This window comes from Heteronotia binoei, chromosome 21 (genome assembly GCF_032191835.1).
Source record: "Heteronotia binoei isolate CCM8104 ecotype False Entrance Well chromosome 21, APGP_CSIRO_Hbin_v1, whole genome shotgun sequence".
NCBI classification, from domain to species: Eukaryota; Metazoa; Chordata; class Lepidosauria; order Squamata; family Gekkonidae; genus Heteronotia; species Heteronotia binoei.
The window spans coordinates 58,234,631-58,257,280 of record NC_083243.1 but is presented as its reverse complement, the minus strand read 5'-3'; the positions used below and the strand labels follow the sequence as shown (position 1 = coordinate 58,257,280).

General features: G+C 42.6%; 1 protein-coding gene across 2 annotated transcripts in view; it reads left to right on the top strand.

Moving 5' to 3' along the window:
- Nucleotides 1-22,650, top strand: part of PRORP (protein only RNase P catalytic subunit) — a 77,600-nt gene that overhangs the window by 3,540 nt on the left and 51,410 nt on the right. For both annotated transcript variants that reach the window (XM_060261308.1, XM_060261309.1), the window contains exons 3-4: nucleotides 5,259-5,306; nucleotides 6,973-7,105. In XM_060261308.1, coding sequence (XP_060117291.1) covers nucleotides 5,259-5,306; nucleotides 6,973-7,105 — 181 coding nt within the window. The remainder of the gene's footprint in view (nucleotides 1-5,258; nucleotides 5,307-6,972; nucleotides 7,106-22,650) is intronic.

Here is a 22,650-nt window from a genome sequence, read left to right as displayed (position 1 = left end):
CTGTCACCCAGCTACTGGATATATCTTAGTGCCATCTGAAGTAGAGTTATGCTCTTGTACAATTTAAGTCAGTGGGCTTAGAAGAGTGTAATAGTTGAGACTCCTCTGTAAATCTTTTTCATAGAGCTTATTGAGACTTTAGCAAAGAATAAGTAATTTCCAAGCTATGTTGAAATATTTGTACCATGAGCCAAAGAGAAAGGCAGAATATAAATATAAATATTTTTGAAAACAAATGGCAACACATATTTTAAGGGGTTGTTGACCTAAAAGACCAGGTATACTTACGTAGTGTTGAGTTATGATCACTGAAACACATTATGAGTGTCAGAACTAGGTTTGCCAAGTGCCCATTTCAGGTGGGCAGTCTCCCAGAGGTGGGTTCTCCCACCTGCCCTTGCCTCTTGGTCCGGGAGGAGAAAGGGTGGGGGGAAGAAATTATGTTGGGCTATATGGTAACATTACATCCAGGTTTTCAGATGTTAGCAGATGCTCTAGAAATTTTGTGGTAATACCATAGAATTTCTAGAGCACCAGCCAGCACGCTAATGTCAAGTCAGTTTTTGCTTACATTACATTGGTGCATAGCCTGACATCACTTCCACCCCTGAAACTCCTGTGGCTGCTGCAGAACGTCTATCTTAGTATATACTATCCTTATTAAATTAAGGATTTGATTAAATTAAGTTGGTTTTGTATTTGCATTTGTAATAGTAAATAAAGTTCCTTCAAATAAGGATCAGCTTAAAGTAAAACAAACTGGCATAATATCTGGCAGGGGAGGCCATGTCCCAGTCAGGGATTCCAGTGATAGTGGGATGAGGGAGGTATGATGGTGGGACAAGGCAGGATGAGGGGAAGGAGATGGAGATACAATAATGCTTGGTCCGCTTGGTGCCTCTGTCCCATCCCAAGGAATGCTGGTTGTGGAGCTAGGAAAGTTTACCCTTCTGTGACACTGGTGTTGTGTAATGCCAAGTCTATTAATAATATGATCTCTGTTCTCCAGAACTGTCTGGTAGACCAACATATAGATCTGGCATGTATGACCGAGACCTGGGTGAGGGAGGGGCAAAAATGTTGTCCTGAACCAACTTACCCCCCTGGGTTTCTACACTGGGTTTCCCAACAAGACCGGCAGGGTATCTGGCTGGGCTCTGGAGCACCCCAGACTTTTAGTTCTTGGGAACTTCAGTGTCCATGCCAATGATGCAACCTCCTCTCAGACCAGGGGCCTACTGTTATCCATGGTGGCACTAGAACTCTCCCAGTTGGCTCCTACACATGCAGCAGGCCACACACTGGCTAGATCTTAGTTTTGGCATGGGGATTAATGTGAATCTGGTGGCCACTAATGTGGCCCCACGGTCAGACTGAAGGCCTGACCGGACATTCCTAACCCTTCCTGTTTAGGTGGCAAGCAGATTTACGCTCACCCATGGAGACTGATGGACCTGATTGGCTTCCAGAATGTTCTGTGGAATCTGGTGCCCCCTGGTGACTTGTTAGATGACCTGGTGGAGGATTGGCATAGCTTGCTCTCTGTGGTCGTTGACACAACATACTTGCCCCAAGGTACACCACAGAGCGATGGAGGATGAAGTGATAACTGAGACAGCTACAGTGAGGATGGTTGTAAGCCAAAATGCCCTCAATAGAGGTTGGGGAATTGACAGGTGGGCAACTTTGGCTCAAAAGGACCTAGAATCTATGTATACAGGATTCCACTTCCAGAAATTATTCCTAAATTTACCAAGGACACTAATGAAGTAAAACAATTATGAATTTATTACAAAAAATATAGAACACACATACAAGACAATAGATACATATGACATACATACAGACCTAAAAAAATAGAGAGAGGTAACATAAGGATGGACAAACAGGGTGATAATTACCGATCGTAGTCTTCGAGGAAGGCTCCAATGGCGACAAACTAGGGCGATGGGGGAAGGGACCCTCAGCTGATCAGGAATCGGGGATGTATCTAAACAGCAGGAATGAGGTACAGCTAGATGCACACCTGTGGGGAGCTGGGTCAGAGGTTATGACTACCTTGAGCCCTTAGGGGGTAGGAGGTACAGGGATGGATGACAGGTGGTGACCTCAGAAAAGGGAGGTTCTGTAATGACCACAAGGGCTGGACATTTGTGGTGTCCAATGGCCAGTTTATTGGAGGAACTTGATTGGGTACCCATACCTGGCCAATGAGCATACCTGACCCTGGTTACCTGATTGGGCCTTCAGATAACAATGGGAAAAAGAGGGAGGCTCCAGGGTGACCATTAGGGAAAAGAATTCGTAAAATTATTGGGGTGGAAGGGATTAACAAACTATCAAAACTTATCTAAAAGGTGACAATAGATGGCCAAATTGCTACCTAAGGTAACACCCGATCTATACAAAGAAGTTTGGCTCTAGATGAAGATGTTCTTCCTCTTCTTCACTCCTCTGCTGGCACCATCCTTTGTCTTGGGTTCCGTTGGACAAGAGCTTAGGCAGTCTGACAGGATCCACGCCTAAGATAAGCTTGATTGCCTTATGCATAAGTGACAGCTGTTGAGTACGTGAGCTTCTCGCTTCGCTGTTGTGGAGTCTGGCACTACAGGAAGATAGTTGCTGATGATGTTAGCCTATCAACATGGATTTCGTGGTCAAGGCTGGAAACCGTCTGCCTGGACAGTTCCTGGTGGCGCAACTTCTTCCACTGTAACAGCTGAGATGGTGCGTGCATGGAGCGGCTGGAAACCCATCTGTCCTCCTGGTTAGCATTCTTCCAGAGATACCAAGTGCTGCTGCAACGTTGTGGCTGTTAGTACTCACATAAGTCCCTTACATTCTGGTAGACAAAACCCACGTTTTCCTGGCAGATGTGTGTGAGCTGAATCTCCAGGCACCCTGGCAACCAAACAGGCGACTACGATGTTCTGAAATTAGGGGTCTTTTTCTCACATGGTGGCTTACTTGTGATGAAGCTACAAGAGCATCTTATGGGTTGTTTATGAAATACTATGAGATGGCAGTGAAGGCCACTAAAAAGACTTTTAATGCAGCCTCCATTGCGTCTGATAGCTCTCACATGACCCAGTTATTTAGGATGATTCAGTCTTTGACTGTCTTGCCTCAAAGCAAACAAAATGATAGGGAATTGACTATTGTCTGTGAGGCATTTGCAAGCTTTTTTCAGATGAAGTCTTGCTGCTCCTCCAGGATTGCCTGGCCACAGTTGATACAGAAAGGGAACTGGAAGTCCTCTTGGACCTTTTCAGTGAGGAGGTGGATAAGATCCTGACAGCTGTAAGGCCTGCCACAAGACCCTTTCACCACTGTTCCTCTGGCTAGTTAAAGCTTGCAGGGATGGGGTTTGGACCCCCTTGGGATATATTATCCCTATTTTCAGGGTATTTCCAAGGAGCTTGAAGGAGGTATTGGTACATCCACTTCTCAAAAAAACATCACTTGGACCCTGGGGCTCTTACCAACTATCACCCAGTCTTGAATCTTTTGTTTCTGGGTAAGGTAGTTGAGAGGGTGGTGGCTGAGCAGCTGTGCACTTTCTTAGATGCTGTTTCCATACTGGATCCCTTCCAGTCTGGCTTCTGCCCTGCCCATGGCCGCCTTCACATATGACCTCTGGAAGTAACTGGATCAAGGCAGGTTGGTGCTGCTGCTGCTTTTAGACCTGACAGCGCAGCATTCAACGTGGTCGACTACTACCTGCTGACCCACTGCCTTGCCATGTTGGGATATGAGGGTCTGCTTTCTTCATAGTCAGGGACAGTGTGGTGCCAGGGGAGAGGATGTCCCCGTGATACCCACTTGAATGTGGGGTGCCTCAGAGGCAATCCTCTCTCTGATGTTTTTTAACATCTATATATGCCTTCTCAACCAGTTGGTCTGAGGGTGTGAGTTGGGCTATCAATATACTGATGACACCCAGCTCTATCTGTTGATGGATGGATGGCTGAACTTCACTCCACCCCAGACATTTTGGACAGGGCGTTAGGGGCCATGGCTGGATGATTGCAGCAGAGCCGTCTGAAATTGAATCCAACAAAAATAGAGGTCCTGTACCTGAGTTGTGGGGGTCTGGGATTGGGAATCAGGCTCCAAGTCTTCAGTGAGGCACCCTGGTGCCATCACTGAGGGTAAGGAGTCTCATGATAATGTTGGATTCCTTACTGTCTATGGATGCCCAGGTTACTTTGGTTGCCAGATCAGCCTTTTATCATCTCTGGCTAATGAGGCAACTGGTTCCCTATCTCACCCCTGGGACTTAGCTACAGTGATCCATGCAGTGGTTGCTTCCAGGTTGGATTACTTTAACTTGCTTTACATGGGGCTACTCTTGAGCCTGATCCAGAAATTGCAGCTACTGCAGAATGCAGCAGCATGCCTGCTGATGATGACACCTGAGCAGGCGTGCATTCAGCCGGTGTTGTGCCAACTGGGCTGGCTGCCCATTGAATACCAGATCTGGTTCAACCATTCTGTCCTGTCCTTTCCATGGACCCCCTTCCAGTGTCCTACTGCTTTAGATATTATTTGGACAGTGGAGTTTTTTAGGGTATTATTTGGGCAGTGGAGTCTTTTAGGGTATCTGCTCTTCTTGTTATTTTCTTGCTGCTATTTATTGTTCTACTGTTTTTATTGTTTGATGTTTTTATGTTGTAAGCCACCCTGTGCCAACTTCTGGGGTAGGGTGGGTATAAATTAAATAAATAAAAAGTATACACAAGTAGCTGTATATAGCACTGGTTGGTCCAATAAAAAGGTATTAACATGGATTTTTTTTAAAAAAAAATTGTATGGAGGACTGCATGGCTGCACAACATTTTCTGCACAGGATTGCAGCCATGCATCATGATTTTGAAAGCCATCATGGTGGTATAGCGTGACTAAAACTTTGAATACAGAGAACCATGCCCATTCAGCAGTGTAGTTCACTAGCTGACCTTAGGCCATTCTCTCTCTCACCCTAGAGGATGGTTGTGACTAAAAATGGGGGGGGGGTGGGATGGAGAAGGCCATATGAACTAGCCTAAATTCCTTGAAGGAAAGAATAGAAATATAATAAAACAATACCTAAGCATATTTAGTCAAATATCCCATGACATTCAAAGGGCCCTGTTCGGGAAAATGCATAAGAATTGCATCCCTAATATGATTGTACTGACAGGATGGTGTCCCCCCTCCCCTTTTTACATGTGATTAGTTGTTTTACTAGATTCTAACATTTGTGCAATCTTTTGTAGTCTTCCTGGAGAGAACTGGAAAGGAAACTTAACTACCTTAAAAAATAGGTAAATATATTCCTTGTTGTTAAAGCTCTGTGTAATATTTTGCTCTTAAGTGCTTTGATTTTAAGAGCCAGTGGAAACACTTCATGATCATAGCTTCAGACTTACGTTAGGCATGTCATTTTTCTGACCAATTACACACATGTAATTCTAAGATTTCTTTTTGGAAACTAATAGCAGTACACTGTAACACAGGGGTCCCCAACCCCTGGGCCATGGACCGGTTCTGGGCTGTGAGTTGTATAATTATTTCATTATATATTTGTTGTACAGTCGCACAGTTGAGTCCGACTCTTTGACACCCCATGGACAAAGTCACACCATGCCCTCCTGTCTTCTACCATCCTCCAAAGACTGCTCAAATTTGTGTTAGCTACATCAGTAACGCTGTCCAGCCATCTCATCTTTTGCTGTCCCCTTCTTCTTTTGCCAGCATCAGGATCTTCTCTAGTGAGTGCTCCCTTCTCATTTGGTGGCCAAAGTATTTGAGCTTCAGCATCTGACCTTCCAGGGAACAGTCAGGATTGATTTCCCTTAGGACTGACAGATTTGATCTTCTTGTAGTCCAGGGGACTCTCAAGATTCTTCTCCAGCACCACAGTTCAAAAGCATCTATTCTTCTTCGCTCGGCCTTCTTTATGGTCCAACTCTCACAGCCATACATTACTGTCATTATATATTACAATGTAATAATAATGTGATGATGACACTGGATTTATATCCTGCCCTCCATTTCGAATCTCAGAGCAGCTTACAATCTCCTTTATCTTCCTCCCCACACAACAGAGACTCTGTGATGTAGGTGGGGCTGAGAGAGCTCTCATAGAAGCTGCCGTTTCAAGGACAATTCTGAGAGCTATGCCTGACCCAGGGCCATTCCAGCAGCAGCAAATGGAGGAGTGGGGAATCAAACCTGGTTCTCCCAGATAAGAGTCCTCACACTTAACCACTACATCATACTAATGGCAATAAAGTGCACAATTGTATCATCCTGAAACCATCGCATCCCCCCCCCCCGCCAAGTCCTTGGAAAAAATTGTCTTCCACAAAACCGGTCCCTGGTGCAAAGGGGTTGGGGACTGCTGCTGTAACAGTTCCAATCTACACCACAGTAGATTTAAGCAGGATTTTTTTTCAAAATCTGTAACCACCAAAATAATATTCTGAATGGTTCAATTTTTTAAAAATAAACTGTTATTGAATATTGTGGACTTCCCTGCAAATTCAAGGTGTAATAGTACAGATGCTGCACCCTGGTATTTTTTTTTGCCATTTTGATCATTCTAATTTTTATTATGTAAATTAAGTAGATTTATCTAGTTATGGTTCAGTGAACCTGGAACAGTTCCTAAATGTCCATTAAGACCAATGAACAATCAAGTGCTAGGGCCTGTGAAACTTTGTTTCTGACCTTGGTAAATGAATGAAATCTTGGAAATGTATAGGAAGCAGCATTGAATCAATGAAATGTATCTGATTCTGTTCATTTTTATTCAATCCTTAGAACTTGTGTTTTATATGCTCTGTTCCTTCAGAGATCTCATCTATCATGCAGGCAATGCTTTAAGTAGAATTTTTAAAAATCTTTTCTTGAAATCAAATTTTACATACAGATTTTTATGATCATCTGATAGATCCACTGATGTCTATGGTTCTATTGATGTTACAGTGGACAGTGCCCTTCTTGTGATCAGTACTTGGAAAAGATTAATCTTAGCCCTGAAGAGTATGACTTTCTCAAGCAAAAAATAATAAAGGATGTGATACAAGGGACAGATACATTTAGGAAAACAAACCCAGAGGTGAGTTGCAAAGAGATTAAGGTATGCATTATTTGCAGGGATGTATATTTACTGATAGTTGCCTGCCTCTGTGGCATAATATCATGGCTTATATCAGGGGTGGCCAACAGTTGCTCTCCAGATGTTTTTTGCCTACAACTCCCATCAGCCCCAGCCAGCATAGCCAGTGGCTGGGGCTGATGGGAGTTGTAGGCAAAAAACATCTGGAGCGCTACCGTTGGCCACCCCTGGCTTATATTATAATGCTGATCTACCCTACCCTAAACTATGTTTTAGTTGGGGGGCAAATGTAAACCATAGTTTGTCATTTCAGATGGAAAGGTAAGGGAAGAAGTCACAGTTGGCTTTCATTTATGTAATACGAAACTGTGATCTGACATTCTGTATAAACTGAGGCACTGTTGTCCTGCGGTATGAAAACGTTCTTCTGTTTTGAACTTTTAATAGTTTTGTTTGGAATTGAAAGAAATGGCCACTAGGTGGGGCTGATGTATCTCAGTTATGTTAATGCTGGCTAGCTGTGAGCAAATCAAAGATTCTAATCTTGTACCAAAAGAGTAAATATTATGATTTAATGTAACCTTTGAATGCAAGCATGTTTCACAGAAGCATAAGCTTTGGACATGGTAACTTTTTGAGGGCATAGCTGTTTATAAATTTTTGACAAAGAGACAATTACAAATATAATTTGTTGATATTTAAAGTTGAAACCTTACATAATATTATATTTAAAATACTGAACATGTAATTCTGAATATAACTCCAGAGTGTAGAATAAAAAGGAAAGGGAGATATTTCTTTGAGCCTGAGTGAGCACCCAGGCTTGCAGAAAAACTCCAGAGGCTATTGAAAAATAAAGCAAAATGAAGAAGCAATGTGTGTAACTGCACCTTTATAAAAACACCAGCCAAGATCCCTGTTAGTATTAGGAGATATACAACTGGGCATTTCTTTTTTAAAAGTATGGTGCAAAAAGCTGAGAAAGTGGCTACTACCTCCTTCCGTATGTCCCTGTGCACCAGCTACATTCATAACGCAGCCTGCTGGCTGTCCTACCCCTGAGGTGGACCATTTGGCATCAGCCAGAGCCCGGGCCTTTTCCACCATGGCTCCAGCTCTGTGGAATGGGCTCCCTGAAGAGGTGAGAGGGGACCCCTCCTTGGAGATCTTCAGAATGCCCTGCAAGGGCCTGCCTGTTTGCAAGGGCATTTGAGGGGGTTTGAATAGCAAGCATTTTTAAAGGGGGGAGTGGGGCTTGTTTCTTTATCTTTGGTTTTACTGTAAGCTGCCTTGAATGATAAAGAAGGGTAATATATAAATGCTTTAATAAATAAAGGAGTTGGGGGGAAGGAGAAGAGGAGGCAGCAATGCTGATAATAGAGGAGGAAGAGACTGTAGTGGGGGAACAAGAGAACAAGAAGCAAGCCCGAGGGAGGGCATGCATTTCTTTCTACATCTCATTAATTGTCTATGTCATTCCTTTATGTGTGTGTGCGCATACACACAAATATATAGTTGTTGTTTAAACCAGCTATACTGTTTTTGTATAATGGCTAAAAAGTACAAGCTGAAGTCCCTGGTTCAATGTCTCCTCTTTCATGCACCTGCTGGATGGCTTTAGGCAGGCAGTTATTCTCTGATTAGGCTCTCAGTTTGAAAAGTCAACAATTTCTTACCAGCTGACCTTACAAGGCTTTTCTGTATGCATGTAGTGGCATAATGTATGTGCAGTGACTTGGAACAGTTGAGATGCACTATATAAATAATGTATATTTGCTGTTGTATATATGAAAATATTTGAACCTCACCTTCCCTCTTGACTCAGAATACCACAAATACTCTGCTGTTCAGTCAGAATACCACAGATTTTCAGCATACTCATCAGCATACTCAGTGAACTATTACATTTCATGATGGATCATTTTTGCATGTTAACTCATGCTTTTTTAATGAGCTCCTGCACATGAGGAACTAAGGGAGTATAGAGGTTTTGAGAAAGAATAAAGTGCCCCTTATGGCCAAGGCTTGATTGGGACATGTTGGCTGCTAGTAGTGTAGTATTGGCCAACTTTAGAATTTCTACCATTTTCTTTGTAAGGCATTTCTAGCTGAAAGCAGCAAAAACACACTGTGTCTTGAACAAGTTTGAAAGCAGTGTAGCAGTGGGCACAATGGGATAGGGGGATAGCACATATGGAATAGGGGGGATAGATCTGTATACTGTTATTAAAGCATAATAACTAAATGGAATCTCCTTGTTGACCCTGAACACCAGTTGCAGAAGGGGATACATGTCAGGATGTTTTTACATGTCGTCTTTTAGAGCTTTTCAGTAGCATCTGATTGATTGCTGTTACAATCTAATTGGTCCTCTGATACAAGTCAGTCAAGATCATCTAGACAGCCTATGTAAGAAAAGCCCTGCTGGATCAAATCAGTGCTCCATCTAGTCCAGCATCCTGTCTCACAAGGCTACCAACCAGTTGCCCTGGAGTACCAACAAACGGCACAGAGGCCAAGGCCTTCCCCTGGTGCTGGTTCCTAGAATTAGTATTCAGAGATTTACTGCTTCTAAACACGGAGACTGCTCATCATCTCTAGTAGACATTGGTGGACCTCTTCTCCATGAATCTTGTCTACCCCCCTAAATAATAGCCTTCTAGATGTATTTGAGGAATTGTATACTATTATAAATGTTTTAGTGTTCTAAGCATAGCTGGAGCTTTTCAGGGAGGAATTTGTGAATGCTTCCATTACTGATTAGCATAAGCTTTTGCACATACCTGCATGATAAGAATAATCTGATCAGTGATAAATCCAGTGAGTAAGGCATCTTTAGAAGTCTGTTCTTTCTTAGCATTTGGGTGCATTTCATGCAGAATTTCCATCTCACACAAAAGCCTATATTGGCATATATAATTTGCATCTCATTACATGTTGCAGATATTCAGCTGGAGGCAGCTGAGTTGGACCTGGGAAACCTCCTTCCTGATATGATGTTTGTTCTAACTTCTGCTGACAAAATGGGAAGACTGATTAATTTTTCTGAGAAAGTGAAATGTTTGTTTGTAAAACCACAAGGGTACATGGAGTGCTTTTTGCAAAGAGGTCTTCCTGATTAGTTGGTATTTTGGTCGGGGGGGGGGGGTTCAGGAGGATGCTGCTGAAGACTGGTGACATTTTGCTGCTGATTGCTCTTCCCTTTGTTAAGAGTGGATGTGTATGCTTACTGTGGAAATGCTGGAACCCTCATATTTATAGCAGAAGCCATGCAGGGGAATACCTTTAATGTATTATTTCCCTGATTGAAAACATCTGGCATTTCTGCTGAGGACAGACAAAAGAAGTTATTGCTTCACACAACACTTGTGATGTATAAAACTGACTGTCACTAGCGTAAATGGCTTTAAGGGGGGTTAGAAAAATTCATGGTTAAGACATTTATCAATGGCTAAGTGGAGCTTCTGCTTTTAGAGCTTCTGCTTTTAAGTAGAGTGTCTGCTTTTAGAGACAGTGTACCTTTGAATACTATTTGCTGGGGCCAACAAGGGGGGAAAGGTTTTGACTTCTATGTGCCTTGCTTTTTAGACTATCCAGGGTACTTGGATGGCCATAGTGGAAAAAAGAATGCTGGTATAAACAGACTTTGGGTCTAAGGCAACAATATTTTTTATATCTAACCAAAGTAAACAGGAGTCTTAAAGGCTAACAAAATCTTATTTCAGCATAATTTATTTTATTTTTGTTTGTTTATTTAAGTATCACAAGACTCTGGTATGTGTTTGCTTCACCAGGCCACCCATAGGTATCCCTCTGGAATTCATGCATAATTGTAAGAACTGCTCTTTCAGTTGACTTAGGCAACCGGGTACCCCTGGACTTCAGTATATGCAGTTTTGTCGGAATGATTTTTTAAAAAAACTCTACTTGCCTCTAATTCCCAATTGGCTAATCTGCATTTGTTATCAAACAGATGTAAATGTGCCCTTTCTTTCAAAGCCTCAGTGATTCATTTTTTAAAACATACGTTGCATTCCCCTTTCTAAGTGGTAACACTGTGAACTAAGCAAGGTATCACATTGTTTTTACCATGTGCATGAGAGAGACAAACTAAGTGTAAATGACTGGCTGCTGGTAACCATCCATGGATTCCCACCTTTTGTGGTGCTATGTACTTTTTTCTCTTAAGCTTCAATGGGAATATAATACTGCTGTAATGAGTGTAATTAACCTATATAATCTGTTGTATTTCTTAGCTATAGCCAATTAAATTTGAGAGTGCTAAAGTGTTGTAAATTTCTAAATAATTTTTTCACATTTTTAAATCTGTTCTGATAGATCCAAGTAGTCAGTCATGTTGGTCTGAAGTAGTAGAACAAAATAGGAGTCAAGTTGCACCTTTAAGACCAATTTAAAGGTCTTAAAGGTGCAACTTGACTCCTATATTGTTTTAAATCTGTTCTGGTACAGTAGAAGATACTGAATTTATATTCTGCCTTATACTCTGAATCTCAGAGCAGTCGCAATTTCCTTTACCTTCCCCCCCACCCCCCACAACAGACACCTTGTGAGGTGGGTGGGACTGAGAGGACTCTCACAGCAGCTGCTCTTTCAAGGACAACCTCTGCCAGAGCTATGGCTGACCCAAGGCCACTCCAGCAGGTGCAAGTGGAGGAGTGGGGAATCAAACCTGGTTCTCCCAGATAAGAGTCCGCACACTTAACCACTACACCAGACTTTAGTGTATTCCCTGATTTTCACATGCGTTTTGGTGCCTTTAATTTTCCCTTTTTTCCCCTTTGTATGTAATTTCCCTGTTGTTTTTAAAACAAATTTATAATTTATTTATTGGTTGAATTTCTATCCCACCCTTCCCACACCAGGGTCAGGGTGGGTCACAACATGGAAGTTGAACAGTAAATAAACTATAAGAACAATAAAAGCATAATCCCTTTTCTGGTTCTTTTGAGACCATTTTTACCCCAATGTTTTTCTGGAAACTGTTTCTGAGTTGCTTTTTTCCTCATATATAACGCTTGTGTTGGTTTTCTTTATCCCACCCACTCCCACTTGCATCCCACCCACTTTTCGATGATTGGATAGTTGTGGTCAAACCCCACTCCCCCACACACCCTGAAGATGAGAGGTTTCTTTTTCTTTTTTTAAAAAATGCACTAAAATATCAATATATCACTGAAGTATTGTAGCAATAGCAGGTTCTCTGACTTTCCAGCTTCCATTTTTTTAATAGTCTGCAACCATTGCAGACATATAAGGAAAAAGGCATATCTCCACAAGGAAAGGTAATAGAGCCTTATTTTTTAAAAAAAGCAGCTAAGAATTCAGATAACGTGTTAAGCCTATTGTTACAACACTCTAGCAATATATTGCTCTTTTAGTGCCTTTTGAAAATAGAGGAATGCTCTGATACTCCCAAAGATACCACTGGAGACAACAAGCAGAGATCTGGATTTACCCTGATCCCCATTTGTGGAGCCACGGGGAGGGGTAATAAGTGGAGAGGGGTGGGGCCAGACCAAGCACAGGAAGCAGAGGCCCACCCTAACTTGATGCAGGCCCTATAGCAGAGGTGGGGAACCTTTTTTCTGCCACGGGCCATATAGGTATTTATAACATCATTCGCGGGCCATAAAAAATTATCAACTTAAAAAACAGTGTTCCATCGAGGGAGAATGATTCAGGCCAGCAAATTAATGCAAATAATTGTTTTTCTATTTGAAGTCATGTGGGGAGAGCCTAATCTGGCGTGCGCGCACACACACACACAGCCTGCCGCCCTAGGCAAATGCATAGGTCCAGGGCTTTTTTTGTAGAAAAAGCCCAGCAGGATTCAGTAGCACATTAGACCACATCCCCTAATATTAGCATATTAGGCCACACCATCTGGAATAATCAAGTGCAAACTGAACTGTGACAGTAACTTTTCCAGGCCTTGCAGCAATTCTGGCCGGCCAACCTGGCCCTAGGGAGGCTGCTGCACAGTACATCTGGGCCCTGTGATCCCTGCCTGGCCCTTGGGAGGCTGCTTCACAGCATGCCTGGGTCCCACAATCCTCGCTGGCCAACCAGGTCCCAGAGAGGCTGCCACATGGCTTGGTTCAGCCCAGTAATCCCTGAGGGCCACACCAAGTTACCTCGAGGGCCGTATACGGCCCTCGGGACAGAGGTTCCCCTCCCCTGCCCTATAGGATGTCTTTGGGGTGGGTCAGAGGGCAGGGGGTGGCCACCAGCTACTTAGGACACAGCACCGCCTCTTCCTGCCCTCTTTAACCATCGGATTGCTTGGCCCACCCTTCCAGCCCTTTATTTAGGTGTTTTATCAGGGGTTGCATATGGTTTCTCTTTTTGATCTTCTTGTCACAACTTGGCAGTATCAGCATGGACCTGGATCCATTCTCTGGAAAATCAGCCTGCATGCCACTTCCAGAGTATGGGGATCCTCTTAAGGGATCTTGGCATGCGGGGCGACTGAAGTGCCCAGCCCAGGGGCATGTAAACCGGCGGATTACCCTCACACTCAGGTGGCAGGGGAGACAACCCCTGGGCTTCTGCCCTAGTGGAATCCCTAACCTGCCATCCCAAGGTGACCAGCAGAGCATCAATTGGCAGGCAGGTCAGTCAATGAGTGGCATCCTTACCCCATGCTGCCCCAAGACTTACTACAGCTGTAACCAATAAAAGTTGTGGCCAGTTTTATTCCATTTTTTCTGAAAATGGTGTGGTTGTGTGTTATTTCAGTTGAAACTGTAAACTAAATTAGAATGTGTTAGTAGGGAGGAATTTTGCCTGGGGTGCCTGCCTTGGCCCCTCCTCTTGATGCTGGAGCCACAATGCTCACCCTTGAAAATCCTTATTATTGAAGAAAGACTTCCACAACTGTAAAAATGCAGAGAGAGGGCAGATTTATGGAAGAACCATCCCCAAACCAATTCTAATGCTTATGAATCAACTTCCAAGAAAATCAGAAGTAATTTGAGCATGTGGAAAAGCCTAGTTGCCATAGATGGGTTTTGTTGTTGCAAGGAATCGAAATTCCGTTATCAAAATTTGCTGGCACAAATGAGCTTCATTTAAAAGGCCTGATGTGTTTCTCAGTGCATTGCCACAGCCTTACAAATTGCATGCATCCCTCTCACAACTTGCAAGGATTGTTTGGCAGGCCAAATCCATCTCAGTAAGCTAGACTGTGTCCTGAAGTGATATCCTAGATCAGCCATGCAGAGACCAGCATATATTTAGCTAAACCAGATCCATATCACAGATAATGGGTCCAGCTGCACTGATATAGTACCCCCTTCCTTTCCCTCTCTTCTGCATAAAATCTTGCCAGTTTTTATTTTCTGTATTATCTGGATATCCAGCTAGACAATGGGTGGTAGTGGTATTACTTTCATGTCTTGTTTGTGGACTTCCCAGAAGCACTTGTATGGCCACTAAGGGAACTAAATGAACCCCCCTCCTTATTTAGCATGAGCTTTTTCTGGAACAATATTTTTGTGCTGGGCTGTGCTTTCTTTTCTTTTCAACCCAATCCCATAGCTGTGGGGGCATTTGGAGGGGGAATTCCCCCAGCAATAAGACATGCCACATCTCTAAATTCCCAAATTCAATTTTTTTGGAAGAAAGTCTCTAGCCTTTTTAGTTGCAGAGGTATGAGAGGAAATGTGCAAGCAGTGTTTGTCATGGTTGTTTGGGAAGGAATGGGGAGAATCAGCTGCAAGCTGGCTGGAGCTGAGTTAATGAACACCTTCCTGACCAAATGTGTTATTTATGCTTTCCCATCTCATCATCCTTTTGCTGCTTTGTTTTTTGTTTCTCCCCTCTTTATCGACCCAAGAGACAAGTGGCTGAAAATTAGATTGGGATTTGTACTAATTTGAGGTTTGGATTATTTCCTCTGTTTGTGGTGGGGAATTTTCCTTGGAAGCGTGTAAGTACTGTATATGGGGGTGGAACAGAAAATAATTAATTCAGTTTCACTGAATTGGTATCTGGTTTTATTCATTAACTGTGAACCACCTTAATGTAATCTGCCTGGATCAATTAAAAGCATGCTTCAGAGCATGTGCAGAATTCCTTTTATTTACCAGTGAAACCACTGTCAAGTTCCTGTCCTCCCCGCCTCCCAAAACATCTTGGATTAGGGCTGAAAGACTGACGATACATAATGCTGAGGCAAGTTTTTACTCCAGAAGCTTTCACAACAGAAAAAGTAGTATCTAACATAGTATTGGGTTTTTAAAAAAGTAATATTTTACTAGAGAAGACCAAATGTCAGAGAAGGGCATAACATCTAGGCAATCCAAACCCCCATTACATCTCACTACAGGGGGGAAAGTCTTTGGGAGGATCTAAATAAATCTGCACAAAGTGTGATCAGTTATAAGAATGCAAAGATTGAATATACTGCACATATACAGAGTGCTTTTCCCTCACTACACATTAAAAACAAACATTTATCTAGATGGTATTAGCAGGGCTTTTTTGGAGCAGGAACAACAGGAACGCAGTTCCGGCTGGCTTGGTGTCAGGGTGTGTGGCCTAATATACCAATGAGTTCCTGCTTGGCTTTTTCTTCAAAAAAACCCTATGTAAAACAATGGTGACATCAGAGGGTGTGGTCTAATATGTGAACAAGTTCCTACTGGGTTTTTTCCTACAAAAACCCTGGGTATTAGGGTATAATATTTAGGTTGGAGGAATTGGTTTTCAGGCAGGTGGGACTTAGGAATTTCTGATTTTAATAACTGAGGCACTAATTAATAGCTTTCTGTCCCAGCTTTCCCACCAGTTGTGAATTTTGCCTTGTAACATCTCTTGAAAGAAGAATGCAGGTACAGTGTTTATTTAAATGAAAGGATTCGTAGTAGGATCATAAGCAAATCACCTTTCCCCAGATAGTTCATGGTATGTCCTGCTGCAGAGTTATGTTTTTTTCTAAAACTTCCGTGTGCTGCCTACTGATAAGTACTGCACATGTAAATTGTAGATGGAACTTAATAAGCAGGACTAAAAACTAAATTTTGCATTTAGAACATAGCTAATTTCCATGTTATTTTTAGTTTTTAAATTGATGGATAGCCCATCTCTAAGGCACATTATTATGACTACATAGTGATATCATATGATACATTGTGATATATGGAAGTACTACTATTGGTACAGCTATTTGATGTGGCATTATTTATTTATTTATTTTGTTTGTTTGATTTATATCCCACCCTCCCCGTCAGAGTGGCCCCCCATTCATGACCCCTGCTCATGACATCATCAGGCCCCACCTAATGATTTACAGCAGGGGTCCTCAAACTACGGCCCGCGGGCCAGATGCGGCCCTCTGAGGACGTTTATGCGGCCCGCCGGGTTATGGCAAAATCAGACCGGAAGTAACGTTCGACCTAAACTTGCGTTAGCAACGCACACTTCCGGCACTGGGCTGAGGCGGCGGAGTCAGAGCGTGAGGTGATACCGAGGTGAGGTGCGTTCCCAGGCTGGGGTGTGTGGTGTGGGGAAGGGAGAGAGATGCAGAAGACGGAGAACTGACGGCCCGTGGCCTTGTACAGTAACGGCAGTCCGGCCCTCCAACAGTCTGAGGGACAGTGAACTGGCCCCCTATTTAAAAAGTTTGAGGACCCCTGATTTACAGGGTTAAAGATGAATATTCTCTCACATTGTAGCAAGGCACAAAGCCTTTTGCTTAAAGTAAGGCTGTTTGCTTAGCATAACACTGCTTGATAAGGCATAAAAACATTTTTAAAGACACCTTTTAAAGTGTTGCTCCCTTCTTATCTGAGCCCCATGGTGCAGAGTGGTAAACTGCAGTACTACAGTCCAAGCTCTGCTTACGACCTGAGTTCAATCCCAGTGGAAGTTGGGTTCAGGTAGCCGCCTCAAGGTTGACTCAAGCTTCCATCCTTCCAAGGTCGGTAAAATGAGTACCCAGCTTGCTGGGGGTAAAGTGTAGATGACTGAGGAAGGCAATGGCAAACCACCTCTTAAAAGTCTGCTGAGAAAACATTGTGATGTGACATCACCCCAGAGTCCGAAACGACTGGTGCTTGTACAGGGGACTACCTTTACCTTTTCCCCCTTCTCAGTTGTGCTTTCCAGAGACTCTTGGATGTTGTTGTTGGATCCTATTGTTTTTATCTTCCTTCTTGGAGAGGCTGGCTGAAACCTGTATTTTATTATCATTTTGGAATTATTTGGCCCTACATATGTCTGCAGGCTTTGAAATGTCAGATTTCTTTGTGTATAAAAATTTGAGGTGCATTTTGATTCTTGGCATATATTTGATAGTACTTCTAAGTGTTTGGAAATATTTTTCCAACCCTGGATGCCTAGGCTGATGATAGAAACATGATTAAAACCAGATGCAAAGTTCTCCACCTTACAAATTTTAGATGTCTAGAACATTCATGACAAGCTTGTGAACTTGACGCCAGAACAGTTTTGAGCAGTAAAAGTTGCCTCCTGGTAGCAGAACAGACATTTCCTGCTGTGTATTTTCCTTGGTTTAGGATTACATTTGTTTCTTCACTAAATAGAGGTATAACCTGGAGACTGCCCAAGACTTGGAAAAAGCAGCAATCTTGGTTTACTCTCAGTGGACCTTTTTACCTGCCATTCCTGAACACAAAATAGTAAGAATAAATGGGGGTAAAGGGGGCTCTGAGAACAGCAATGTGCCAGGCTTCCCTACTGTACATCCTCATGCTCCTGCAGAGGTCTTGAAGGGCCAGGCAATTCTTTAGGTTGAGACCCAAACCCCCCTCCCCCATTATCCCTGACTCATTTGGATTTTTATCTACTAGTGCTGCAAGTTAAGGCATTAACATCTATTGATTGCTATTAGCCTTATTAAACTATTAATTAAACCATGTTACTAGCACCTGTCATTGCAAAAAGGAAATAATGAAATGGTAGCTAATTATTGCCCTGCAGCAATTTCTGAGTTAGCCAGAGGGGTGCAGTGACAATTTAATGAATCATTAACTCAAATCATTTCTCACTAGTTTTCTCATTAAGTTCAAACACCAGTGTCTTTGTATCTTATTATAATCAGTGTTCACTTATTAGCATTGGGAGAAGTGGACAGACTTAGCATTGAAAGAATAGCTTCTTGCATTGTAGCAAGTGACAGGGCCTCAAAGCGTTATGCTCTAGACCAGGGGTGTCAAGTATGCAGTTCGGAGGCCGAATCAGGCCCCCGGAGGGCTCCTATCAGGCTCCCGAGCAACTGGCAGTCATCTGTTTCCTTCTCCCTATATCTTGCTTCCTTCTGTATAACAGCTTGCTTTGCAAGGCTTGCTCAATTGCACAGGAGCTACAGAGCAAAACCTCTATTTTCTCCATTGGCTGAAGCTCCTCAAGGAGGAAGGGAGGAAGGAATAGCTTGCTTTGCCAGGCTCTCTCAATCACACAGCAGAACTACTGAGCCAAGCCTCTCTTCCTTTTATTGGCTGAGGCTCCTCCCCCCAGTTCCCTGGGGAAGGAAGGAAAGAGACAGAGCTTCCTTTGCCCAGTTCCCTGAATCCCACAGGAGAGATACAAAGAAAGCATATTTAAAACCAATGAGTGCTAACGTTTTAAACATCTTTTGAGTTTAAAAAAAATATATTTGTGTTTGTGTTCTTTATAAAATTTATATCTCTGCTACCTAACCTTAATAGGTACACACATGACCCAGCCCAACATGGGTTGGCCCAACCTGACATGGCTCGGTCCAACAAGGTCTTATTTATGTCAAATCCAGCCCTCATAATAAATGAGTTCGATACCCCTGCTCTAGATTAGAGTATAGCATTCATAGAGGAAAAACTTTCTTGGATACTGTGTCAACATTTCATCTTCAGTTTGTGTAAAGAAGGGTTGGATGTAAGGGTATGCTTAATGTTGCTGTGCAAACCTAGTGAAAATTATCCTTTCCTTTTTATTATTACACTTTTCTGACCAAAGGTCTTGAGCAAAGTCACAAACAAATACATGGTAAAATACAAAACAGGAAACATTCAATTTTAAATGATGAATTAAAACCCATCTTTGTTAACAGCGTAAAGAAATCACGTGCTGGAAATCTTGCAACAGAATATGTTATTTCCAGATTGGTGTCCACCAGCAAAAAAGAAATCATGAAGGATTCAGCAGGTAGCAAATATTTACTCAGGATAGGCATAATGAGTGGAAATTATCAAGTAAGTAGAACATTTACAATGACGTATCAAGCAGAGTTACTCACTTTTGAGACCATTGCCTCTTATGGACTTAGAAGGGTGCAACTATGCTTAGGATGGTGCTGCAAATAATCTACAGTTTTCAGGTGCCATTAGGGGTAATGGCACAAAGCCCTTTACTGACAGCTTATCTCTCCACTCTGTGCTGCAGCTACTACCACCTTTCTGCATTCTGTCAGTTTCCTTTTCAGAGTCATTCTTGTATTCCCAGACCTCCTTCTCTGTCCTTCCTGCACCTTTCTTTTGTGTCCCATGTTAAATCCCCTTTTGACTTCCTCTCTTTATTTCATGGATATCCTCTTTTGCTGAGAAAGCTAGCCAAGAAAGACCTGGAAGGCGGGATTTTTCATATAGTTGAACATATGAAGCTGCCTTATACTGAATCAGACCCTCGGTCCATCAAAGTCAGTATTGTCTACTCAGACTGGTGGTGGTGGCTCTCCAGGGTCTCAAACTGAGGTTTTTCACTCCTACTTGCTTGGACCCTTTTTAGTTGGAGATGCCGGGGATTGAACCTGGGACCTTCTGCTTACCAAGCAGATACTCTACCACTGAGCTACCATCCCTCCCCTGCCCTACAAGACCTCTGAGACATCTTACAGATAATAATAATTACAATAAATATAAGCCAACTCTCAAAGATCGTTGTTAAAGCAAAGCCAGTAAAACAGCAGCCAACCTACAACAACAACAACAAATTTTATTTGTATCCCGCCCTCCCCGCCGGAGCAGGCTCAGGGCGGCTAACAACATAGTTCAGGGTTGAATTATACAAATGGATAAAATTACATTAAACATTATAAGCGTTTAATTAAAATCTGGTTAAGTTTTAAAATTAAATTAATTAATTTTTAAAAGTGCTAATGCTATGTTTACTTTTTCTGATGGCGGTTTCCTTCGCAATTTCCATTTTCATCAGCGAAAGCCTGTCTGAAGAGGAAGGTCTTGCAGGCCCTGCGGAACTGTTCTAGGTCCCGCAGGGCCCGCATTTCCTCTGGAAGTTGGTTCCATAGGCTCGGGGCTATAGAGGAGAAGGCCCGGTTACGGCTAGACTGTACTCTCTGCCACCTTGTTATTTATCTGATGCCAGGTTTTCCTAAGGGGCATTTCCAGGGAAAGTGACTGTTTATATTGGGCCTGCTGGAACATCTAGGCTAGAATGAGGCTTGTTGCCATTTATTTCAGCTGCGGCTACTGTGAAGATGGAGATACAGATGTCTGGGGGTCCCACTCTTAGGTCTCTAGCATAGCTATGAAGAAGCCCCTACCTTAGCATCTACTTCAGTGGGAAGGGGCTGTTGATGGTGCTAAAGAAGGATATCAGTTGAGAGTTGGCAGGCAGCCATGTCATGGAGGAACCTTCAGTGAACAAGAAGATTAATGCATGTTTTTAATTCCTTGATGCTGGCCACCTTGTATTTTTTTATGGGCAGAAAGGCTTCATAATTGCAGTAAAGGAGGTTTAAATTGAGGTATAAATTTGAATTAAATTAAATTCAGGGGGAAAATTTCTAACAGTGAGTTGTTTTCAACACCGGAACAGTCTGCCTAATGAGGTAGTGGAGTCGGAGGATTTTAAGTGTCAACTGGATACCTAGTTGTCAGGGATATTACGGTTGTAGTTCCTGCATTGGCAGGGGGTTGGACTTGAAGACCCTGGTGGTCCCTTCTAATTTTGAGATTAAATAAATAAAACACCCAGCTTCTTGTACCAAACAGCCAAGTTTCCCATTAGGGTTACCTACTTTGGAATGAAAAACCTCACTAGATTTTTTTCTCCAGGGGAACTGTTCTGTTGTCTGGAGATCAGTTGCAATTCCAGATATCCAGGCCCCACTTGGAAGTTGGCGATCCTTTTCCCCGTAGATATAAAAATTAGAGCAGGGCCCAATCAGATGATCCACACTCATGAGTTCTGGAGCTCTGTTAGCTTTTTTTTTAAAATGTAAACTCTCATAGAATTGATACTAAGAGGAAAATCCCAGCAAGAAAAAGAGATTGTTTACTTTCTCATCTCACTGTTGGCAAAACTAGTAAATGTTATGAAGGGGAAGGACTCATCTTCTGCATTTGTGATACTTGTACAAAACTCTTGTGTGTGTTTCTCAGCAACAAGTCACAGCAGGTTCACTCAAACAAACACCAACTGTCTGATGCTACAAGAAATGCCATGAGTAATTAGAGGGGTTTGATTATACTTGTGTCGAAAAGGTTCCTTTCAGGAGAGGTACCTTAATAAACTGTAGTAACCTGCACAATGCATTTTGCATAAAAAATACCGAGGAGTTCCCAGAATAATATTTCCTGATGGAGATTTGAATAAAATACCTAAATGAGCTTTGAAATGTAGTGTGAAGGTTGAAAATGAGGTTTGAGACATAATGTGGGGTGGATGACTCACATCTGTGACTAAAGTCAAATATTAGAACAAAAGGCATCCTATCAGGTGTTTGTGAGTCTGACAGCAGTATGTTCTCAAGAGGGTGGCTCTGCTTTTATGGTAAAAAAGAACGACCTGGGTAGTTTCTCTTGTCATCTTGCACTGCTAGTCCAGTTTTAGTATTTATTTATTTATTTGATTTATAGACCAACCTCCCCTATGTAGGGCTCAGGACAATGAACAACACATTCAGTAAATACATTTGCAAATCAGATTAAAACAAAAACAGTAAACAGGTTCTTTAACTATTTCAGAAGATCCTTGAAGGACCAGTTTATGTTATTACCTCATGAGGAGAGAGAAGAGATGGGGGAGGCTAGGATCAGTGAAAAAAATTGTTGCTGTCCTCAGCTATAGGCCTGGTGGAACATCTCTGACTTAAATGCCCTGTGGAACTGTCATTAGGCAGAGAGTTATCTTTTGGGCCAGGGATCACCAAGAGCTTCTTTTCACCAGAACATAATGTTCTTCTGGGGGTATACCAGGATCAGTGATCCCATAGATACATTGGTCCTAGACCATTTAGAGCTTTAAAGGTTAATACCAGAACCTTGAATCTGATCGACTATTCAACCTGGAGCTAGTGCAGCTGGCAAAGCACTGGTTGAATATGTGCTGTCAGAGGGTTCCTACAAGGACCCAGGCCACTGCATTCTGGACCAGTTGTAGTTTCCAGGTCAGCCTCAAGGGTACCCCATGTACAACAAGTTACAGTAGTTTAACCTGGAGGTGACCATTGCTTGGATTACTGTGGCTAGGTCAGGAAGGGGGCCAGTTGCCTGATCTGGCTCAGCCGGAAAAACATCAGTCTAGCAACATTTGTGATCTGGGCCTCTATCAAGAAGGAGGCA